At 40.9% G+C, this 24,266-nt stretch overlaps 2 protein-coding genes and 1 pseudogene across 4 annotated transcripts; 2 read left to right on the top strand and 1 right to left on the bottom strand.

Annotated features, from left to right (window-relative positions):
- The first annotated feature begins 1,278 nt into the window (after positions 1 to 1,278).
- Positions 1,279 to 5,046, top strand: LOC146688877 (enkurin pseudogene; annotated as a pseudogene). The gene is made up of 2 exons (XR_014915880.1): positions 1,279 to 3,594; positions 4,483 to 5,046. The product of XR_014915880.1 is annotated as an enkurin pseudogene (transcript).
- A 375-nt stretch (positions 5,047 to 5,421) lies between these two features.
- LOC146688878 (inactive tyrosine-protein kinase transmembrane receptor ROR1-like) lies at positions 5,422 to 23,199 on the bottom strand. Its single transcript, XM_085435868.1, has 9 exons — positions 23,079 to 23,199; positions 21,562 to 21,879; positions 21,235 to 21,480; positions 20,928 to 21,130; positions 10,638 to 10,657; positions 10,178 to 10,337; positions 9,277 to 9,504; positions 8,711 to 9,075; positions 5,422 to 8,512 (listed from the first exon to the last, which is right to left on the bottom strand). The coding sequence occupies exons 1-9, from the start codon at positions 23,107 to 23,109 to the stop codon at positions 7,810 to 7,812; spliced, it is 2,274 nt and encodes a 757-aa protein (XP_085291994.1). The 5' UTR covers positions 23,110 to 23,199; the 3' UTR covers positions 5,422 to 7,809.
- LOC146688879 (TOG array regulator of axonemal microtubules protein 1-like) lies at positions 13,793 to 16,998 on the top strand. 2 transcript variants are annotated; one of them, XM_085435867.1, is made up of 8 exons: positions 13,793 to 14,159; positions 14,361 to 14,688; positions 14,932 to 15,171; positions 15,336 to 15,459; positions 15,576 to 15,681; positions 15,781 to 16,019; positions 16,115 to 16,270; positions 16,358 to 16,998. In XM_085435867.1, exons 1-8 carry the CDS (start codon positions 14,085 to 14,087, stop codon positions 16,590 to 16,592), a joined length of 1,503 nt encoding a protein of 500 aa, XP_085291993.1. In that variant the 5' UTR covers positions 13,793 to 14,084; the 3' UTR covers positions 16,593 to 16,998. The 2 variants fall into 2 exon arrangements, with proteins under 2 accessions (XP_085291993.1, XP_085291992.1); XM_085435866.1 differs by having other exon boundaries at positions 16,115 to 16,998.
- Positions 23,200 to 24,266: the final 1,067 nt, after the last annotated feature.

The raw sequence follows: 24,266 nt of genomic DNA on the forward strand, positions 1-24,266 counted from the left end.
TTACATTTTTATAAAGCTTTAATGTACATAAAAACCAGCTTCTTGTTTAAGTGAAAATAAATGGAAGGTTGTCTTTTTGCGCTAGTAATGTTGTAGAGTTGTATTTTGTCTCGCATCAATTATATCGTCAGTTATATCGTTATCGCAAATTTTCAAGTATATATCGTGATAAATATTTTTGGCCATATCGCCCTGCTCTAGCCACAAGGATCAATTCTGGGACCAACTCTATTTAACCTTTATATAAATGACATATTTAATGTATTAAAGTTATTAAAACTAGTCATATTTGCTGACGACACCAATATTTTTTATTCTAACGACGATCATAGTGACCTAGTACTTAACATTAACAATGAATTAAGGAAACTAAAAATATGGATGGATGTTAACAAATTATCTATAAATTTGAGCAAAACCAAGGTAATGTTCTTTGGGAATTACAATGTAAATGTAGATATTGCAATAAAATTAGATGGTGTAGACATAGATGTAGTATCAGAAATAAAATTCTTGGGAGTAACGATTGATAGCAAATTATGCTGGAAATCACACATTAGACATATACAAAATAAAGTGTCTAAAAGTATCTCAATCATAAACAGAGCCAAGTTCTTCTTAAACTACCATGCATTGTTTTTGTTATACTGTGTACTAGTCCTACCATACTTGACTTATTGCGTAGAGGTGTGGGGCAATAATTATAAAAGTTCTCTGCACCATCTGGTCACACTACAAAAATGTGCTATAAGAGTAATGTATAAGGTAGGATATCATAGTCACACTAATATATTGTTTTGGCAGTCAAAACTATTAAAATTAACTGAGTTAGTTGAATACACGACTGCTCAACTTCTATATAAGGCAAATAAGGGTATACTGCCAGAAAATATCCAAAAGCTCTTTACACATAAAGAAGGAGGTTACAATTTGAGGGGATGTAGTAACTTTAAAAGGCAGAGAGTTAGAACTACCAGGAAAAGTTTGTGTGTGTCTGTGTGTGGAGTGAAACTTTGGAACAGATTGGATGTCGAGCTCAAACAATGTCCAAATATTCATCTGTTTAAATTGAGGTACAAAAAATGTATATTGTCAAGGTACAAAGAGGAATCGAGGGTGTGATTTTCCTTGTTTATATATAGAATGTTAACAACAAATTTTTTTCATAATTCGTACAGTTCAAAGTGTTCAACAGCAGCATAAAAAAATATTTATTTATTTTTTAACGTAGGTCAGTTTGTTTCATTTAAATTGACCGTTAATCAACTAGCTGGTGTCAAACAAATTTGGAGATTTTAAGGCTATTAGCCTTCAAAAGAAGCTACGGCACTCTTTCGTTAATCGCCTCTTTATTCATGATGTCTGAAGATGTTCATCTTCCAGAAAGTGCCTTCAATCTCCTTCCAGTGGAAGACAAAAAGAAGGAAAAAGCTCCCAGATATATATCAAAATTCAGGCCTGCAGTTATGTTGGAGAGAAAACTGGTGAAGGAGCCGATAAGGACGATGGGACCTGCCAGATTGGAGTTGCCATCTCCAGAGAATTTCCTCAAGAAGCATTCGAAAGAGCCCAAACTGCCTGAACAGACACAGAGCTCCAAAGATGTTCATAAAACCTGCTCTTTCACTGAGAGGAAACCTCCAGTCCCCAGAAGGAATGACAAACCACTGATGGGAATTCACACCAAGAGGGACTTTTTAAAGGAAACACCTGAACTGGTGCCAATGAAACCACAGCCTGCATGCGTAGACACCAGCAAGGGGCACAAACAGGTGCTGGAAAACTCAGGGCTTGTCCCAAAGTTCATCACACGAAAGGACTTTGGTAGAGTACCAGCGTACCTCCAGCAGCGCAGCGAAGCAGAGAGGAGGGCTCGAGAGGAGTATGAAAACTTTGTAAAAGCAGAGCGGGAGCAGAGGGCCATGAAACACATAACAGAGGAGGAGAGACAAGCCATCCTGAAGCGCCTGAAGGAGACCTGGGATAAGCTGCATCACGAGTACCAGGCCCTTCCCCTCATCATCGACACTATGTCACAGAGGGCCACCAAGGACTGCCTCGAAAGGCAAATGAAGCAGCTGGAGGACGACATCAACTTATTCGAGAGGTTCAAAATCATCTACATACCTAAAGATGATTAAACTCAGCAGAGATGAGATGCAGTGTAGTGAATGTTGTTATTTGCCCCATTCACGAGGAAAATAAACTGGTTGATTTACTGTAAAAAAAACAAGAAAAAAACAACAACAAATAGCTATATAAACAATTATCTTATAGAGTTGAAATGGACACTGTTGATATTGTCTTACGCTGTTGTTATCGCTGCTATCTCAATTATTAGGAAACAGTAGACCAGAATTAATTCTTAAAAGTAAAATTAATGAAGTTACTACTATATAATGGAAGCAAACTTCATTGATATTTTTATAGCCAAAATATAAATAATAAATGGAGAGGATGTATTGATGGTGATGACTGTGATACTCAACGGTGGTAACAAAGACTGTATTATTGATGCTAAATATTTGCACTACTGTATGTTGTAATTATGACAATGTCAATTTTATAATTGTAATTGTATGTCATAAATATTTAAATGTACTGTGTAGCTATAAAATTTAAAACTCAGATAAGATTGTAGGGGTGGGAGTTAAAAAGCTTGTCTTCATTCCACTCCTTTTCGAGCTAAACTTGTTTTTTTTTGTGTGTGTATAATTAAGTGTGCCTATGCAAAAAGGCACACTTATTACTATTGCTCGGATTTATTAAGTGTGCCTATGCCAAAAGGCACACTTCTTATTCTTTCTCGGATTTATTATTCTTCTTCTTATTATTATTATTTTCCTTTTTCCGCCTGAAATTTTGGAGCGTAACTCATCCCACAGTTTTGACACAATGAATTGGATTGGACTTGTTTGAGGGTAGGAAATTTGTCTATCGCACAGATTTCTTCAGATTTCAAACTGTGGAAATGAACCACTTTTTTCTCTCGTCATAACTTTTTGTTGGATTTCCACAGAGACCTGAAGATTTCCATGACTGTTCACCAAAGCCTGCTGTCTCTTACGGTGAAAGAATGATATCGATACTCCAAATAGATTGGTGTGTTCACACCGAACGCGATGGACGCGAATAAAACGCCCCAAACGCCCCTAATTTGACGCGTGTACATTCGCGTCTCAACGCGTGTCCAAGAAAAATCCATCGCGAGTCAAAATATCATATTTTGACGCGCGTGAACCGGAAATGTGGGAGGAATGTGGGAGGGAGTTGTGCCAGACCGGCAAGATGGCAGCTGTCGAGCTAGCGCTTGAAGAGAGAGTCTCCCTTCTCTATGTACTGTGGAGAGCAGAGCAGCAGCGTAAAAGACGTCCTCGCCGTACCTGGGTCCATCAGGTCCTCCAGAGGCATGAGCAGTTTGGTGAGTTTCACCACTTGCTCCAGGAGCTGCGCCTGGATGACGGCCGATTCCAGCGCTATCACCGTCGGCCAGTTTGAGGACCTGCTTTCCCTCGTCGGTCCCAGCATCGCCCGCCTAGACACCAACTACAGACGCTCAATCCCACCTGCAGAGCGCCTGTCCGTCTGCCTGAGGTTAGTAAAAGTGTTTAATACGGTAGTCCTTTATTGATATCTGTGCTAATATGCTAATCCATCCAGTTATACACTGCTAACATGGATGTGCTATGCTAACAGTGAATGCTGTCGATGTTTACTGAAAGCAAACTGTGGTACAGAGACGACTCTTTATAATATTTCTAGCGATACTCAGAAGGTCTCATCAAGCCCCGATTTAATTCGATTTATGCTGTTATCAGTGTTTGCGATGATAGCATGGCTGTGGTGTCCTATCAATGTATGCGCTCGGTGTTTGCTGATATCAAACTGTAGCATTAGCACCACTGAGTTAACATTTGTAGTGATACTCACTCCTTTTTATTTAGACCTGGTTTAATTCTGGGATAGTTGAATATTTGTATATAATCCCTGCAGCTGTCAGACTCTATAGCAGGGGTCACCAGCCTTTATTAAAACAGAGTTAGATCAAACTGAACAGTTTGGTTCATCTTTAGTTACATGGTTCTATCTTGATAAGCTGTCTTATCACAGATTAATTTTTCAAAAATATTAATGATTTAAGCAAGGAAAGGGCTACATGTCAACACACAACTCTTTATTTCTATTAATGTCTTACTTAATTCCTACCTGATTGACATGTTTAGGAATTGTGAGTGATTGGCTCACTGTAGTTGTGAAAGTTGCTACCAATCAAATTATGATATGTTAAAGTTAAAACAAAACACAACTGTTTTAGATATTATCTAATATACATTTTGTAATTATCCTTATAATTACAAAATGTTTTATGTAAGATTTAAGTTTTGTGATTTAAATCTGACATCACAAAAGTATTTTGGAATTTGAATAATGTATTTTGTAACTGCAGTACACATAATACTGATTTTGAACAATTTTGTCCAGGTTCCTTGTCACCGGGGACTCCTTCACGACCAAGCATTCAGTTACGGAGTCGGTGTGTCCACGGTGAGCCAGATCACCCCCCAGGCAGCGACGTCCATCTGGGACTGTCTAGTGGACGACTTCATGGCTGTGCCTTCACCTGGAGACTGGCGGTCCATCACAGAGGGATTCCAGGAGCGCTGGAACTTTCCTCTGTGCTGTGCAGCTCTGGATGGGAAGCACATCCAGACAAAGGCACCCCATATATCATATAGGAGACACACACATTGATATACACTAAATATTTATTTCATTTCTTTTTTGTGGTGCCCAAATTTATGCACCTGCTTGATTTTGTTTAAACAATTATTGCACACTTTTTGTAAATCCAGTAAACTTCTTTTCACTTCTCAAATATCACTGTGTCTCTCCTGTATGATATTTAACTGACATTTTTTATTGTAACAACTAAGGATTTATACAGGAAAATAATGTCTATTAACAAGGTTGCCCAAACCTTTGCATCCCACTGTATTAGTATATTTTGTCATTAGTATAATATGAAATAAATTCTACATGTGTCAAGTCGTGTGCCAACATTTGCTGTGTAGTAGAACTGAGACATTAGTCATTATAAAAATTTATTTGAAATAATATTAAAAGTCTCAAACAGAAAAACATTAAACATAAATATATAAAATATAAGAATTTACAGAGAGACAGGAATAAAAAGGACCAGCTGCTCTCCAGAGCAGGAACAAGGCTGAGGAGGAAATGCTCCATTGGAGACTGGTGTGGCCTCTTCAGGGACTCCAGGATGGCCAGCTCCACCGCCGATGGACCGTCCAAAGACATTCAAAACTGTTCTCAGAAATGGTGATTTGGTGGACCCCAGTGGATTCACATTGCTATTACAAGTCTGTATTCTTAAAACTGATCGATCATACAACAGAAGCAGCGGGATTTACCAAACATTATTTAATAAATGATTTTGCAATACAAAACATCTGTGCAAAAATATTCAGACAAAATACAAAGCCAAGGCCTCTCTTGATCAATATGCATGTAAACCTGTTATGGGTACACTGGCATTGAAATATACATATACTTTTGTTTCTTCTTACCAATAAAAGACAAAAAAAAAGGCACTATAATGAATTTTTGCCAAATACAAAAATACCTAAACTTGATTAAGATTCACAGTCTTGTGTACAAGTGGTTTGTGCACTGCTATATTAGTACATAGACTACATAAAAAAAGATGACTGTAGCCACAATGACGGCACCCAATGGTTGAAACCTTCACTTGAGCATTTTCACTTTTATTATTTTATTCTATTAGACTCTGTACACTCATACGGTAGCCATGCCTTATACTATTCTCTACCTTATTAGCAATTGTCAGTGACAGCATCCTTAACAAAATGAGAAACGTCCTGTATTAAATAAGGCTTCACTGATGTCAAAAATCAAGTGAGAAGTGGACTGGACTGGGGGAGTCGCCCCCTGTTGGCCATCAGTGCAGACTGCGTTGGCCTTGCTTTTTTAAATCTGGAAGCAAAGTCTAGCTTATATATACAGTCTATGTTAGTATTCGTACATCATTTACATTGCTGGGGCTCATGGGTAAAGATGCTTAGGTAGCTCACTCTGCTTTAGATAAATAGAATCACAAAAACACACAGAGAGGAAAGGCATTTGAAAAATACACTCTCAAATGATTTCAAATAGCATGGACACAAGAGCACACCCTTCATGCTGCTAATAACAGCCAACCAGCTTCACTACTGACCTCTACTCACTTGAATGCTGAGGAAAACTAAAGAGCAGTAGGATTTATAAAGACAACTGAATTTGATTGTGATGCCATTTTTGCAGCTACTTTTTTCTTGTTGCTACATTTCACGTGTCCACTTACTTTACAACTCAGAAATGCACTTTATTCTCTGCATGTCCTCAGTAAAAACAACCCGGATGTGTTATTGCTGTAGTTAAAACATGCACTCAGGAACATTCGCACCCATTGATTGTTGACTTGACACATTACTGCTGGTTTTCTGACTTTTGTTTTTAGGGAATGAAAGAAGCTTCATATTTGGCCTCTCATAAACCATCGTGGATGGCTGAGGCATAGTTTGTGCGGCTACGAAACTGAGACTCACCAAACACACACTTCGTCATCCTTCACTGGGAAACAGACAAAACGGTCAGACTTTTTTTTCAGGTTGTACTTTTTCTGTTAAAAGCTGCACGTGCTGAGCTTTTTTTTCCCCATCTCCAAAATGAAATCCGTAAAAACTTTCGGAAAAAACATAAAAGACTGTATCCAATCAATTATGCGGCGAATGAAGTGTTTGCCCTGAGAACGGTGTGGGTTAGCTGTGGAAGGAAGCGAGTGCTTTGTGATGTCTTTTGTTCATCTGCAGGGGGCCCTCTTGCCAGCTCTGAAGTTAGATGCGATGTCTCCCGGAGAAACAAAACTGGGGGGCGATGATGAAAAGAAATGATACTTAAAGGGAGGCCGATCAGATAAACTTCTAGCTTCACTGTGTCCGGTCTTCTTGTTGCAGACGTCTCAGACAGCGTGATGAAGTTGGAAAATAAACAAACAAAAAAAAACAAAACACACATTCAGCTGTCATTCTCAAAGGGACTTCTTAGCACCTGCATTAGTACTTTCATAGCTGTTGGCAGCATGGGAATTATGCATGCTAACATAAATGTTACTGATTGGTTTATGAGGGCCAAGGAGGCATCATTTATTGGAGCAGGCCACTGTTGATCGTTTTTATAAAGTTACTCGCCGTTCCAATTCCCTTGGATATTTGATTTTTTTGTGTTGACAAGCAAGCCAATGAACTAGTTTAGAAAAAAAGGCACCTGAAAGTCATCACATGAATATCCATGTCTGCCTGACATCCTGTAGGAAAAAGTCCATCGAGTGGGAATTGTTTAGTTTTTTTTTGTCTGATTGGAACACAAACTGTTGAATAAGGCCACGGGAAGAATGTTTTCACCTTTAAAGTGTTTTACTTAATAAAAAGTTCATTTGAATATATATCTTTGTATTTCATTCATTCATTCAGGACCTATGTACTGTATTTACACAGAGGTTAAAATAACATTTTCAAACCATGATAGTAAGTACGCCTCCTGTAAACAGTAAGGCATGACAGAGTCAGACAGCTGCTTATATAGCCTGCTTAGTGTTTCTTGGATACCCAGATGTGTGGCACGCTCCATCTCTGTTGGGTCTCGGTAAGACCAGAGAAGAACTGTGACGCTGCGCCACTGGCTGAAGCGCTAAACGTCTCATATCTGGGATCTAAGCTCAAAGAGGTTGAATATTTACAGGTCTGCAGTGATGACTGAGTCGTTGTACATCAGCACATCAGAGTCAGGGGTAAGCAGTGCTGACGTCTGAGACACGTGGTCCACCATCCCCTTCTGGGAGATTTGTCCGTACACCTGAGCCGACCCTCCGCCGCTCCCCGGCATGATGCAGTGGGACAGCAGCGGCGTGTTGGCGTCATGGTTGGAGCCCGTAGTGGAGGGCACGCCGCTGACGTGACCCGTGCTGGTGGAGCCGCTAGCGCTGCTGGGGGAGCGGCTTTTTGGAGGGGGCAGGTGGTGCTGGATTACCCTAGTAGGCGGAGCTGGGGGTGCAAAGTGAGCTGGGAATGCTGCGTATCCTGGCGGGATTGGGTATCCGTTGACTGGGATAAAGCGCTGGTGGGTTTGGGTCACGGCCATGGGCGTCCATGCTGGAACTGCACCCATCTGTCCCGGCGCGGGAATAGCCTGGGCTGGGTAGAGGTACCCCGCGGCGGCGGCAGCAGCGGCAGCATAGCGTGGGTTGCTAAGGTTGCTGACGGGGCTGGCGCTGAGCGAGGTGGTCTGAGTGGTGGCGTTGCCTCCTCCTCCAGAGGGCGTGCTGGAGCTGGCGTGGGACGACAACCCCTCCCAAGCTCGCAGGCGGGCGTGAATATCCTTGAAGCGCGGCCGACATGCTGGTCCTTCCTGCCAGCACTCTGTCATCAGACCATAAAACCTAAAAGCCAACAGAGTTATTTCATTACCACAAACAGCAACAATCAGACTGCTTCTAAAACTCTATTTGAATTGAATACACTAAACTAACCCTAATACCAGAGTCCAATAAAGACACTTGCACACTTGAGTTTCACCATTAGCTGGATGCACTATCTTCTTGTATACTTCTCATATTGCACCGGTAATTGCAACATACCTTGGTGGGCAGTCTTCGGGGCAGGGCAGCAGCTGCCTCTTTCTCGCCATCTCCATCACTTCCTGGTTCGAGAAACCATAGTAGGGCTGTAGCCCGTAGCTGAAGACCTCCCACAGCACAACTCCAAACGACCAGATGTCCGAGTCTGTGGTGAACTTTCCCGAAGCGACGGCCTCAGGGGGCATCCAGCGGATGGGCAGCACAATTTTAGGCTGGAGGCAGTAGTAGTCTGAGGAGTAGATCTCTCTGGAGAGACCCAGGTCAGAAATCTTGACGTGGAGCTGCTCGCCTACCAAAATGTTCCGAGCTGCGAGGTCCTTGTGAACGCAGAAGTGGCTGGCCAAGTACTCCATCCCAGCAGCCACCTGGTTCACAATATTTAGAAGACGTTTCAAGGAGCAGTGAAAGGTAGACATTAAAACACTGATTTTAATTCAAAGTTTCTACATGAGCGATTAAGATCATCATCAACATTTCATGTAAATGGTTCATGTTTAAATGGAAGGCACAACAGTACTTCTTCCACTACGCTTGTAGCCAACTACGAGGATGTTTTTAGATCCTACCTGTATGGCCATATGCAGAAAATCTCCATGATCCAGGCTGGATTTCACCGTGCCGTCCTCATCGCTGCTACAGCCGACGTCTGAGTGTGGCGAACGCATGATGAGGAACTCGTGGAGGTCACCTTGGGGCAGAAACTCAAACAGCATGCAGACCGGCTGCTCCTGGGTAACCACACCCACCAGGCACACCAAGTTGGGGTGCTGAAGCTCGGTCAGCACTGCGGCCTCCTTTGATGAAGTTGGATAAATAACGGTGAATTTCAAAGAAACAAACAAACAAAAAAAGGTGGCTGGCAGGTTGATTTCAACATTTACTGGAAAAGTGGATATTTACAAAAGATGTGGGAGTTTAATGGAGAAACTGAGTCTGAAACTGTGTGGCTTTGACAGGTGATTATAAGAAGATCACCCAAGCTGGTTTCACAACGGCTCATTGATCACTTTTGAAATTGAGTCGATGGCAGTACCACTTTAAAATGTGGGCACAGTTCAGGTCTGCCTCACTTTCTGTAAACGGAAAGTGAGGATTACGTCTTACACATGCCGACTGCCTCAATCCGCCGTCACATCTAAATTTATCTGGACAACCTTCCACCAAGTTACAGTTTATTTTGGGAGCTATTTCCAGAGAACTCATCTACAGTTGAGCAGTTCAGCCGTCTCCAATCTTTCACCGCGTCTACCTTCTATAGACATACAACAAGCCGTGCTTGAAATCTTGTGGGCCTAGACGCCTTTCCTCTAAGAAAGCAGCCACATGTAGTTTTTAGCAATAGGATATTTTAGTGGTACATTTCATTTTCCAACTCTACACAAAGACGACTGATGTGGCTTCATTATTGTATATATATACATTTTTTATGTGTGTTGTAAAAACGGTTAATTTAGAAACATTTCTTACTTGCTGGAAGTCAGCCCACTGCTGGGCATTGGAAATGTCTTTGAGGGTCTTTATGGCCACAAGCTGGGCCTGGTCCATGCCCGGCAGATACAGATGACCTTTGTAGATCTTCCCTAGAGTACATTCTCCGAGCTCCTCCATGAAACGGACGGCTGATAATCAGAATCAGAATCAGAATACTTTATTGATCCCTGGGGGAAATTATTTTTTGTTACAGTGCTCCATTTTAAACCAACATTAAGACAAGACAGACAATACACTAACTAAGAATAGTACAATATATACATATATATACATACATACATACATAAGTCACTTATAAATAAATATTTGGAAAAGAAACATGTGTAGTTGTAGCAGCAAACAGTGTGTTAAGTGGATGCGTTGTACAGGGAGATGGCCACAGGCAGGAATGATTTCCTGTGTCGTTCAGTGGTGCTTTTCGGTAATCTCAGGTAAGGGAAGCTCCTTGGCCTTGCTCTACAGAAAGAAGGAGGAGGAAAAAAATGGTAAGGTGACATCAACAGGTTGAAAACACATTCAACAAAAATGAAATCATTACTTTCTTTGTCGGGTCAGCAGCCTTTCATCACCGCTGTCCTTGTAGGGAAAAGAAAACATGATGTCGCTGCTTTCAATCTGATGTAGGCGAACTGCCTAATATAACACCAAATCCGTGTTTGAATTGTAGAAGAAAAATAAAACTATAGCTCAGAGCTGATAATTCACGCAATCAGACTCAGCCCATTACATCAGCCCCCAAATCGCCCCTTTCACGCCTCTGGAAAGCGATGTGGGAAAATTGCGAAATCTGGCAACATGTCGCAGCTTAAAAATGTCATCTGGCTGACAGGTTAAGCAAAATTTGGGAAGATGAGGCAATTAATTCTCTTGCCAGTAAACCCTAGAATCAGCTGCAACAATAGCAGAAAACAATGTAGCGCTCCCTGTGAGGGATGACTTTGCTTTTTCATCTTTTGGAACTCACTGAGGAGTGCTCTGACTGGAATGCTGGGTTACAGCACATCTAAATCCAACAGGAATGAGCTGGGCTGTGGGGTTAGGACAGGGTCAGGCACGTTTTGGAATTCATTTAAAGTAAATTGCAGTCAATTAAATCCATTTCCTCATTAAGATAAAGAAAACGAATGATTCAAATGGAGAAAATGCGGTTCAGCAGTTTCCCACAAACACCACAGCAGATACACTGTGTAAATGCCATCTGTTAGAAATTAGTCACCTTAATAAGTATATTTAGTGTCAGATTTCTGTGTAAAATAGTTGAGGGGAAAGCAGATCACTTGTTTAAGAATTCATGAGGACTGTTCATCAGATGCCCCCCACCTTACCATCTCTCAAAAAAAAAAAAACGAAATCCAGGGAAAATGGCCTTCTTCAAAGGAAAGTTTATAAGAATTTATTTTTTATATTTTATGAGTGATTATTTTTTAATTTTTTAGGGGGCAAAGTCTGTGAGCTACACTTCTGAAAGTGTGAGCACAGACTTTCAAACCTCAGCTCAAGTTAATCCAATTTGGATGTCCGATCTCCAGCAGCAGCTTGGGAGGCCAGTAGAGGAGATGGGACCCACATTTTGTTTACAGCTTCACATGTGCAAAGCACGTAATAGACTTTAAAATGGAGCAAATCAGCTGAACACTTCACAGATATTAAAGCCTGATTATGGGGGAAAAACACATTTTCATCCATCTTCAGTGCGATAAGTCCCAGGTATGATGCCATAACTTTTTTTGAGACTCTTATCCAAAATCTGTGACGGTATTTTAATTTCTCAGTATGAATTTTTTTTTTTTAACATAACGTCTTATTACAATGTGTATCTTTCCCCTGATTTTTTCTTCAGGCAAATCTGTGATGTCAGGTTTCTGTGTGTGTCTTCTTTTTTTATTTTGATCATTAAGATTAGTCTTCTTTGCAACCAGAGCATGACCACGGTTGATAATCATACCGACCATCTCATTAGAACAGCACCAACAGATGACGGTGGGGATGTTGGGGACTGAATATTTTTTATATAAAGTCGATGGTGCCAAACTGCCACTCGTATCTATGCTTGGGAAGAGATAAAAGGTGCAGAAAGGTTGGCAGAGATTTCCAGATTCCAGGAACTTTGAGATGAATAATGAAATTCCTCTGTGAGGACACATGCACTCACACACTCACACATGCACACCGTCTGTACGAGCTCTGAGGGGGGTGGTGAGTGTGTGTGTTGTGCATGATGTGAGACACAGATGTTTTTAGTTATGGGTTTTTTCCCCGCTGTCTTTCCTCCCCACACCCAAACCCTCAGAACCTCCTCACACCACCACAGATTTCTATGTGTGTGTCTAAATGGACTGTCATAGGCAGTAACCCTTGGGTGACCCCCTGCAAGCAAAGCCTGTTAGGTAGCAGCTTAATCCAAGACAAAGCTGCAGATAATGAAAACAGGAAAGAAAGACATTTGACTTAGTAAAACGTCTAAAAGTCGGAATATTTAGCCCATATAAAAAAGTTTTTAAAAGACAGAAATCACACAGCCGCTCCCTTTTATTAAAATTTTCTTGTAGATCTGTAAAATTTAGCTACAAGGCTGAATGGACGCATGAGGGCGGGGCTTTGGTAATCTTTCAGCTGATGGTTATGCAGTCTGCTATATTTCAGAACCAAGTTGGCAACAAAGACCATTTAAAATCAACTGTATAATTCCATGACTGCATGGCTGTCACTCTCCTGTAAACGTAACTCTTTGCAGACACAAGGTCTTCATGTAAACAGCAAGGAGAGACTCCCTTTTTAGGTCAGTGAAACATTTATTCCAGTCCCCCTCCCAAAAAACCCTCAGAAACAAAATAAAGCAAGGATATTAATGGATTCTGACGCATCTGTGACATCTGCAATTCTCTCCGCGGCTCTTCGCTGTAATACTATACGCCTTACCTTGAGCATCAGCTCAAGTGTGCCCAGCAATACATGCTGTCTAGATAAACCCCCAACCCTCCGCCCTCAACCACCACAATTATGTGGAAAAAAAGATGTGCTTACACGACATGACAGGGTGTGCAGCCTTGAAGGCAACATGATACTCATGCTGATGTGAGCTGTGTGTTTTACTGGGAGACCATGATATACATTACAAAAAAGAAAAAAGCTCCAGTGGTATTAGGATGGACAGAAGCATAGCAATGGAAAACTAGATCTACTTCTACTGAATCGAGAAAAGGTTCCTGAGAAGAGATTTAATTTTCAGTATATAAGAAATTTGGGGCGTTTCTGAAGGTACTGTACCATGTTAGAGCATCTTAACATAGAGTCCTTGAATACTAGGCAGTTGTAGAGGATGAGTTACTCTACTTTAAATGACTCCCACCCCTTATTGGAGGATTTCAGCTTCTTCCTTTGGGACAGAGGTTTGCAGCCCCTAAATGCAGGCGAAGCTTGAAGAAACAGCTTTGTCCAAATTGCTATTTTGTTGTCGTTGTTGTTGTTGTAGCAAATGACACACGTTTTTTTCTGTATTTTTTTAAAACTGTATTTATTTATTTACTGTACTTATTTCTCTGTTTATGACAGTGCTTTTATCTCCTTTTTGCCGTTTTATATCAGTATAGTGTTGTCTAGTTTTAGAAGCTGTGATTAGGACGTCTATTTAAATTTGTTGATTAAAGATCATAATTAGAGATCATAAGCTGCCTTTGATTTAGACATGTCTGATATTTTTGTAAAAACACAAAATAGTGTATATATATGAATATTTTCAAAAAATGCACAGAATGCTCTGTGAGTTCATGACATCATCATAACTGATTTACTGAGCAGCTGAGTTAGAACTTGTCACTCACACACTGAGCAGCACTCACAAACTTTCTGTTTCTAAACAATTTGTTCACTTTTTATCTCAGTCATGCCTGAAAAGACATCAGGTAACTTTTTCCATCGCTTTCGAGATTTGATTCAGAGAAAACGCACAGGTGGAGATGTAAGTAACTAAACATACTCATTCTTGACTTCTCTGCTGTTCAAATGTAAACGTTTCGGAGAGATGTGTTATATTTTGCTGCTTTGCACAGTGTAATTTTTGTGTAAGTCACTGTAGACAGAGCAACTGTCAGCGCTTCACCACAGAGTCCAGGATCCTGGACTTTCACAAAGCTCTGAGCAGTAAGTGTTCTTTCAACAGGCAGACACATCGCATATCGCACAGAGACCCAGAGATTATGCTGTGCGACTCCCACCTTTACCTAAGCAATGCGCAGGCTCTCCACAGAGAGTCCAGAGAAGCAGGAACTTAAGTCCCTGGTTGGATGACCCCTTTTGGAATCAGGAGGACCCTAAAAGAAGTCCGTGTAGCCTCAGCTCTGTAGACACACACACACCAAGTGAGCTGAGGGCCATTCCTCTCATTGACAGTCCTGTTGAGATGACACCGCTCACTCCAGTTCCTCCACCTCCTCGAGCAGCTTGTCCATCACAATTGCCTGTTTTCTCTGCTAAACATTTAGGAGCAGGTCAGTTCAAAGGTGATGCTTTTCTTTAGTGGTTACACCTGCTGTTAATCAGTTAGTTTAGATTTTAAAATTTGACACTGTAGATTATCTATTTTAATGCTAAATTACACATATTCTTGCTGTCCATTCATTTTATATGCTTTTTTGTAGAAAAAAAAAAAATCAGGAAGAAAAATGTCTATTGTTGTTTTTTTTAGTAAGATGTCAATTTGTAGTTATTTATTTATTTTTTTGTCTAAACAGACACGAAGGTCATTCGTGGAATAAGAGTCTTGACAGTAAAAGACAAATTTGGGCCTATTTTGGAAAAACTGCAGCATTTCCAGGATGGGATTGTAACCTCACCTGGACACACAGTACCAACCAAAACATTTACTGCAGTAAAGCCTTTGACTCCAAAACCTCCAACAGTTCCCATACCGCAAAAACGAGGACCTCGGCTTGGGACGCTGCTGCGCCGTGCAAAAGTCGTCCCTATAGACGGTAAGTGGTTTTCCTCAGTAACTGTAGAAGATGCTGAATAATCAAACTTTAAATTAAGAGATTTTTTAAAAAGATTTTAATGAACAATTAATCACTGCATCATGTACAATGCTTCAAATTAGAAGAAATTACATTTTCTCTTTACTAACCTCGTTGATTATCAGACAAGAAAGCAGACAGTCAGTGCAGTCAGAATAATCCAAGAGAGGGCAGGGTCAAACTCCCGCCTCTAGCTACACCTGTAGAGAGCCTGTCCCACAGCTTTAGTCTGCTGTCTTCAGACGACTGGTAAGAAGCGTAGTAAGGAGACATTAAATACTGCACAGAAACAGTGCTGCATAATGTGGCTGTGTTATTTGTGGTGTTCCTGAAGTCGTGTTCAATGTTGTGTTGTGTAAATACAGGATTAAGAAAAGACAGGGGTTGCAAACTATTCAGTCTCTGGCAAAGCACCACTCGGACATCCTGAAGACTAAACTGCATGAAGTGTGTCTGGTCCTCACTGAGGAGGTATTGCACACTTTATGTTTCTTATATGTGTTTCATGCAGCTAGTTTCCCTTCAAGTGCATACTACAGCCTCAACTGATGATTTTCAGTCACATTTTAGGTGAAAAACCAACGCTCAGCAGTAGCCTGTGAGGCCATACATACCATCGATGAGCTCTACATTCAGCTCCAGAAAACAATGGACCCAGAAGTTGAAACAACAGGCCGAGCTCTATTGCTGAAGCTTGCACAGACCAACAACAACTTTCTTCATCAGGAGGTCAATCTGGCGCTTGATGCCATGGTGGAAAATTGCAGCCATGGACGGATTCTGAGCGCTCTGTTTAACACAGGACTGACGTAAGAGGAGAGAAGAAGCTGTAGTGATTTTATTAGAAGACATGAAAGAGAGATGATGTTCACTGAGTTGTGTGTCTAATATTGTCCTTGCTCAGCCATCGCTGTGTCGCAGTGAGGAATAGCACAGCTCAACACCTGCACCAGCTGGCTGACAAAGTTGGAGCAGCCGTCATCCTGAAAGCAGGAAGCTTCACTGAAAGGTTTCTAATTGCTGCCTCTAGAATGGCAGGGGATGCTGCACCTGAAGCCAGGTGGGTACTTTTAAATGGGTTTGAAGTGCATCAATGTTTTATTTTCTGTGAGTTTACACAATTAATGACAACTGTAATCTTCCACAGGTACCATGGGCGAACAATCATCAAGAAACTGACCCTTCACAAGGACTTTATGAATTTGTGGATGAAGATTGTCCCTGAAAAAGACAGGCGTCCTGTGGAGAAGAGCCTGAAAAAGGCTAATAATTACAGGCAGCAGGTCAGCATTCAGACTAGGCTCTCCTCTCCAGCAGGGCCTGGGATCCCCAGATGTGACAATGCAAGTCCTGACGAGTACAGAGGAGAAGAGCTACAGTAGCAGCAGCACTCTGAGGCTAAGCTGGGAAAGTGGTTGGAGGTTCAACCATCATGACCACAGACAGTCCCAGTCGCTCTGCAGGAGTAAACTTCTCCATCTTCAGGACTACAAACTATTTCTCTGAAGGACAATATTATTTAGATTTACATTAATTATTATTACATCATTCTTATTATTACATTATTTGTATTATTTCATTATTATTATCACATTTTTAAGATCCTGAATGGACAATGAATGAATAAATCCCTTTTTTTTTCATGTGAATTAAAATGGCACTTTGGTTGGCACATATACAGTTTCTGTTTTTCTGTCAACAAATATTAATACATTCTTAGTTCTCTTGTTTTCGTTTTTAACCCATGATTTTGCATTTTTATCAGGATTCAAAGTCATTTTTATAACATAAAGAAATATTAAATAAATACTAGAAAGCGAAAATTTCAGAAGAAATTTTAAGTGTGTCTATGCTAATCAGTGTAGTTTAGAATAGAATAGAATAGAATTCAACTTTATTGTCATTGCACATTTCTTGGATTCATTTGGTGATTTATTAAATCTATAACTGTTATTCTAATCTGCTGCTGAGTCTCTTACACTTTTCTTTATGCTGTATATTTTCACGTCTCTGGAATAGTTGGAAGTTAGATAGTCAGCTGGGAAACTTTGTGTTAACTCATGGAGCTGAGGATATCGTGGACATGCTGACCTCGCTGCGTGGTGTACAGAGCGAGGTCAGCATGATTAATATTCACAATAAAAATATTAGCCGAACATCATGAAGTCTGTATGTGTTTCATAGTGTCGAACAACCTTTGTACAGTTAAAGCCAGCAGTTACTACATGACAGAAACACCAACGTTATCTCTTTTATGCGTTTATACACAGGTCACGCTGATTACTGAACAAAAACCCAAAGATCAGATGTTAAACAAATTTATTTGCTCTCTCTCCTCCTTAAACATGTTTTTAATGTTAGTTATGATTCAGAATTGGCGACTGAAACACGTAAGACACATAAGAACATCAGGAAATAAAACACCGATAAATATAACCTCAGTAAAAGAAGTCAGCGGGGGTTACTACAGCTGTGCGCTTTGTCGGTGGGATTGCTTGCGAGGCGAGCGGGTCTATCCCACGCTTTGCCGTGAGACTGGGCAGACATCTCCGAAATCATCGAAACACTTTTGCAAAGAGACTGTATCTTGACAAACCGACCAGACACATGAAGATTATAGTGATGGGATTTCCGGCTCTTTTTAGAGATCCGGCTCTTTCGGTTCGGCTCACTAAAAAGAGCCGGCTCTTTCGGCTCCGAACCGGCTCTTCAGGTTGTTTTGTTGCTTTAATTAATTTATTATTAACAATAATATAAAATTATGCACAAAAGGAATTACTAACGTAAAAACAAGTGGTTTTATTTATATATGTTTATATATAAATATATGCGGTGGCCCCTAGAGACAAAACACGTACAAACTCCAAAACACATTTCTAGCATGAACTGAACTTCCAAAGCAGAGCTACTAGATCACTTAAATTACACAATTGAAAGCATGTGTGTATTGTTTGTATATTTATACACAGGCACTCATATATATATTCAAATAATTTAAAAAAAAAGTTCATTTACCTGTTATTACCACACACCAAATCCGGTCGTTGGTACTTGCTGGCTTGTGTAGCCACAAGATAACAAAGGCTCAACACTGCGCCCAGCATCCTGGAGCACTTCTGTTGTCTTTTGTACGTGTTTTGAGTTTTTATGTGCTTCTGAGTTTTTATATGCTTCTGAGTTTTTACGTGCTTCGGAGTTTGTACGTGTTTTTACGTGTTTTTGGAGTTTTTACGTGTTTTGGAGTTTGTACATGCTTCAGAGTTCGTACGTGATTTGAAGTTTGTATGTGCTTTGTCTCTAGGGGCCACCGTAAATATACTTTTATTTATTCACTCCACATAAAATGTAATAAATAAATCATATAATACAAAAATCAACTATTCACATTTCAAGTTTTAACTATTTAAATTTTCAGCTTTTTCCTTTCACAAATTTAAAGTGAAAAGAACACAAAACACTGCAAACCACAACACAATTAAATATAAATTATAATATGAAAACTAAAAGAACATGCATATTCTCTGTCATATGGACCTGCATGAATAAACTTTCTCAATCCTTTATCATCTGCAACCGAAAATAGTTGTGGATGATTACTATACCTTTCTAATGTTGTTGTCCCTGCCTCTCTTTCTCTCTCTCTGGCTCTGTTCCTGTGCTACTGAGTGTAACTACCGCCCCTCCCCCCTCTGCCCAGCGTAAAGCACAAGGCTCGCGTGCAGAGTGAAGCGGAAAAAAAGTGCGAGAGAGAGGCTGAGAGAAAGAAAAAAAAAAAAAAAAAACCCCACGTGACGGCTCGCGATAAGGAGCCGGCTCGCGTCGTTCACGTCAAAGAGCTGGCTCTAAGAGCCATTTCGTTCGCGAACGACCCATCACTAGAAGATTAAACCACTACATTCTCGGCTAAAAAAATATTAAAACGGTATTTGGTGACACACAAACAGGGTTTTTCAAAGCTCAGTTCTGTTAGCTTCCACATGCCGGTTGTTGTGTGCTAGAAACAATGGCCACCAGGCCAAAGCAATGGTTTTGACTCGATCAGCGTTAACCCCGCCCCCTGAGTTTGATGGGTGAGGCTGACAGATAAAATTATTTCATGATGAGAGCCAGGCGCCAGGACTGCCAAAATGAAATAAATAAATATATCATTAAATAATTAATTAAATGTGTCAATAATTAATTAAATGTGTCAATAATTAATAAAAATGTGAAATACATAAATAATTAATTAAATGTGTCAATAATTAATTAATTAAATGTGTCAATAATTAATTAAAATGTGAAATACATAAATAATTAATTAAATGTGTCAATAATTAATTACATGTGTCATAACTATTTATTTAATTAATTAATTCCAATTTTAATTAATTATTGCCACATTTAATTAATTATTTAATGGTGTATTTAATTAATTCATTATGGCAGTCCTGGCGTTCCATACTGCTCTACCAGGTGTAACAATTGAGTTTAACATCCAGGCATCCATGAAAACGGAATTTATGACATTTAACGGAGTTAGAAGTTAGCAGGGAGTTAGCTCGCTAGCTTCTATCTAAATACAATATAGCATGTCCTGACTGCGGGGTTTTGGAAACAAATTAAAATGTACAGCTCTGTTATCACTTCCAGCATAAATGAAGACAGAAAACTAAACAGCAGTGACGTTTGTAGGGTTACTGAAGTTGGGCTAGCTGGTATATAATGATGTGCTACGTGACCGCTAGCGACACAGCTATGTTAGCATAATATAAACAAGCTAACTTTTTTTTCCACTCGATAAAAGTTAATGTGAGTGTTCTCGGTGGTCAGGAACAAATGTAATCGCATGGCAGGATGCTGTAAAAGGACCAAACTTCAGCCAGGAGAACAACTGAGATAATCCATCCACAATACGAGGTTAGTCATTCATATACTGCTGCATGGGCTGGGCTGTAGTTACATCCTAAGGTTTTAAAAACTGAGCTTAAATAAATGATTAGCGGTAATAAAAGCCGAGGGAGGTCAACAGTGATCACTGACTGTTTTAGGAGCTTTTTGAGATCAAATAGAAGAAAATACATAACATTAAACATGTTAACAACACAAAAGCCATATTAAACGCAGACTACTTTAGACCCGGAAGTAAGATTCGTCGCGTCATCACTGAACAACCGGATAAGAATAATAAAGCCGACGAATAGTAATAAGTGTGCCTCTTGGCATAGGCACACTTAAAAAGATGAATTAAGTGAGAGGACCAAGGATAAGGAGAAGTGTAAGGGAAGGGTGTGGAAAAAGAGACAGTGAGAAATAAACAGGAGGGAGGTGGTGGGCTGCAGTTGAACATTCCTGAACCTGCTGAGCTCTGATGACGGATCTGATGCTTTGTCTGAGACAGGTCGTTACCACACACACTCAAGCCAGTAACCCCGGCATGCCGTGACATATCCCTAATGACACACAGAGGGCTGTGCCAGTGTTTTGACTCCTTCTGCAGTCTGTTTGCATGCCAAACGACAGCCTCTTTACAGTCATTACACAACAGCGTGATGATGCACTTAGTGTCCACTTCAAAATCGTGAAGTTTACAGTGTTTAATTTTTGCGTTGATATTACATGTAAAAAGTGTTCTATATCTGCAGAAATAAACGGTAATCTGCAGGATTACCAGGAAGGCCCTCCGTCATTTATTCCCCACCCTGAGTGCCATCTGCTGTGACTGTAACGCTCCCTACCTTAGGCTTGTATGCAGTCGCGAGCATGGACATCTCAACGTTCTGGCCGCGGACGGGTTTGGGTTGGCGCGTCACGGGAGGCCTGGAGGACTTCTGGTTGTTGCGGCACACGCAGATGAAGAAGAAGACCAATGCGATGGCTAAGGGGATTACCACGCTGGGAACCAGGATGTACAAGATCTCAATGCCAGACTCCTTATGGTCTAAACAGATGGGACATCGAGAGAGGGGAATCATCTCATTTCACACGTCACACATGTGTCACAAAGGCAACATCGCAAACTACGATTTAAAACTAGCGTCTCACCACAGAGGGGTATGTCGCAGAGCTCCATTCTGACCCCCTCATCTAGTGTGAAGCACCAGGGGGCCTCGTGTTTGTTCCCTGGGTTGCGGCAGTACGAGTGTCCTCCGTTAAGCTCCGGGTAGCGCACAGCCTGGTAGTTGTGGCTGTGAGGATACTGGGAGTTCCACGGCTGACACTGACGCCCTGACTTGGTTATGCTTACCGTCCCTCTGTAGTCTACCCCACTGTTGTTATAACATTTGTGATCTGGTGGAATATAACAGACAATGATGTTTTAGCAGCGTCAACACAGTAAATCATTACAATTGCCACATGAACATGTCTCACTCTTGTTAATAGGCTCTGTCATAGGGATCCCGATCCTCAGACAGTTGGCGGCCTCGGGGCTGTCGGAAGTAGCCAGGTCATCGCAGTTTGGCAGTTTCAGTCTCTTCAGTATTATCGGGTTGGAGCGGGCGATGATGTACTCGGTTTTACACAAGTCGTTCTCCAGGATCTCGCATTCGTCCTTACAGAGGTCACGGGGTTTGTCGGACCCCGAGCTGCGGTCGCACGTTGGGAAGGCAAAGTGGCAGAGGGAAGGGATGGCGAACTGCGAGCAGCGGTCAGACAAATGGTTGGACGTCCCGATCATGGTGAAGGCCGCTGGGAACGAGAGGATTCAATTTCAGTTGCTTGAAAGTTTCTAAATAACGAAGAATTAGGAGACTGAATAAAAACAGAGAATTTCATACTTTAAATGCACGACTCGCGCACAGCGATGCTGTTCACTTATTGCAAACATGTGCATTGCTGCGGCTGTCATTATCACTACGGCGACTACGATGAAGAGGAGACGCGAATAAAAAGCGGCCAAGTGAACCTGACAACCATCCAAATGTTTCTCCAGCACATGTTGCTTGAGTAAAAAGGAACATAGAGATCAGTAAGTGTGACATTAAATTCAAGATGCTGAATCTGGACTCTGATATGATTTACAGTCCTACTGTTGGCCTGTTACGACTCTGTGGCGCCATAAATCTCAATTATCACTCGTCCTTGATGTTTCAGATCAGGCTCTGGATTCATGGCCTGCGTCATTCCCTGAACTGTTGCACGGATATAATCAATAATGACCTCTGAGGACAAACGCATGCATACGCATAAAACAAAAAGCACACACGCTGAGACACAGACGTGTAACAACACTGGAAACAGTGTGTCGGCCACATGTGATTCATACTGAGTGGTGAACTCCCTTTGAACTCTCTAAGTGACGTTCTGCTTCCTTCCTGGAGCATATTAATTATGATTACCTTCTGAAAAATCTGAATTTACACAAAGTTTTTATTGAATTACTACATCTTTTTTATTTTTAGCAGCAAATTATATCTCTAAAAGAGTTTGGCAGTTTCAGTCTCTTCAGTATTATCAGTATTATCAGTATTATTTGTCTTTTAGAGACAAATTATGTCTCTGAAAGACATAATTTTCTCCCATTTAATTGAATCTACCAAAAATGCAGGTGCCATCTGCCATCAAGAGCAAGGACAGAAGAAGCGGCACTTATTCCAATTTTTCAAACAAAGCATAAAGAAATGACTTTTGGCTCAAGACTTTTGCACAGTACTGTATGCCCTTTGGTCATTGATTGTGTTCAGTTGTCTTTCTTGAATCTGCAGGAACTAAATATTTAGTAACATGGAATCATCTTCATCAAGTTAAGCCTGTACACACAAACTAATCAAACGTTTCTTATGAATGAATATGTATTTATGATGGATGTAGAAGTAAATTTAATCTATTCTCAAAACATTAATTCGATTTGTGTTGGCTCGAAGGAGGTTTAGCCCGCTCAAACTCACCTGTGATCTGGGTCTCAATCTCCCCCTGCATCTGCAGCGAGTCGACAAAAATGCTGCGGTTGCCGATAAAGCGGGCGCAGGCTATGCCTCTGTACGGCTGGCAGAATCCATCTTCAGGAAACCCGTTGCTGAGAGGTCAGAGGGGTGAGAAAGAGAGGGTGCTTTTAAAGTTCGTCTGAACAACATGAATCAATTTCATCGACTCTTTCACAGGAAAACCACTAGAGGTCAGTCTACATTAGCATATCCCACAAGACCAACTAGTTCCACTTCTGTGGAGGGAAAGGCTGCTCCTTGCTGCCTTTGCTTGGCTACAGATCAGGCAAACTCAAAGGCAGATATCTAATACACATAAATGTCCTTATTCACAGTAAACTGCTTTAAGAATCTCACGTCGGACTTTATTCGTGTTGCGTCAGAGAGTCGTCACTCTGAGCCACAATTTAAAACATATGAAAGGAGAAAGAGAGCAACCTTGTTTCTACAGCTATGCAACTCCACTCAGTGAGCTTCTTTTGGGGCATTTCTTTTAATTTCCTCGTTAATGTAACGATTCTTATCCCGCTTAACACAGTCATCATCATCCTCTCCCCTTCCTGTCTCACTCTCTGTGCTTTTTTATTCTTTCTCCATACACACACACACACACACACACACACACACACACACACACACAAAGCCCACGCTCACCGGCAGACCACTCGCTCAGTGTGAGATCACTTTGTCATGCGCTTTAAGTCATACCATATGGGACGTTAAGACCAGGCACAACTGCAATATGTGGTATAGGCGAGTCCACGATTCCACTGCATATATGAAGTATATCCTCATGGTGCAGACCTGCTGCCTGAGTAATGGCGAACAGAAGCAGCTAGACTATGACATTTTTAATATATTTAACTTAAAGTGCAGCCAATCACAGCTAAGACACAGGCCTCAGCTGTGATTGGCTGAACAATAACACCAATAGTCAAACATTTCGACTCTGATAGGTAAGGTGGCCCCGAGAGGTCGATCGGACCGCAGCTTATGAAAACACCAGCAAACAGAAAAATGCTGAAAAAGCACACAAAATAAAACTGAATAAAAACCCCAATAGAAATAGAAAAAAAGTTGCTAATAATCACAAAACAACACACAAATGTTTTTGGGGAGACAATAATGTGACGGAAGAGTTGCACAAATGAC

This window comes from Copadichromis virginalis, linkage group LG17, assembly GCF_057382275.1.
Source record: "Copadichromis virginalis isolate Kocher_CV1m ecotype Utaka linkage group LG17, C_Virginalis_male_GT1.1, whole genome shotgun sequence".
In the NCBI taxonomy this organism is placed as follows: domain Eukaryota; kingdom Metazoa; phylum Chordata; class Actinopteri; order Cichliformes; family Cichlidae; genus Copadichromis; species Copadichromis virginalis.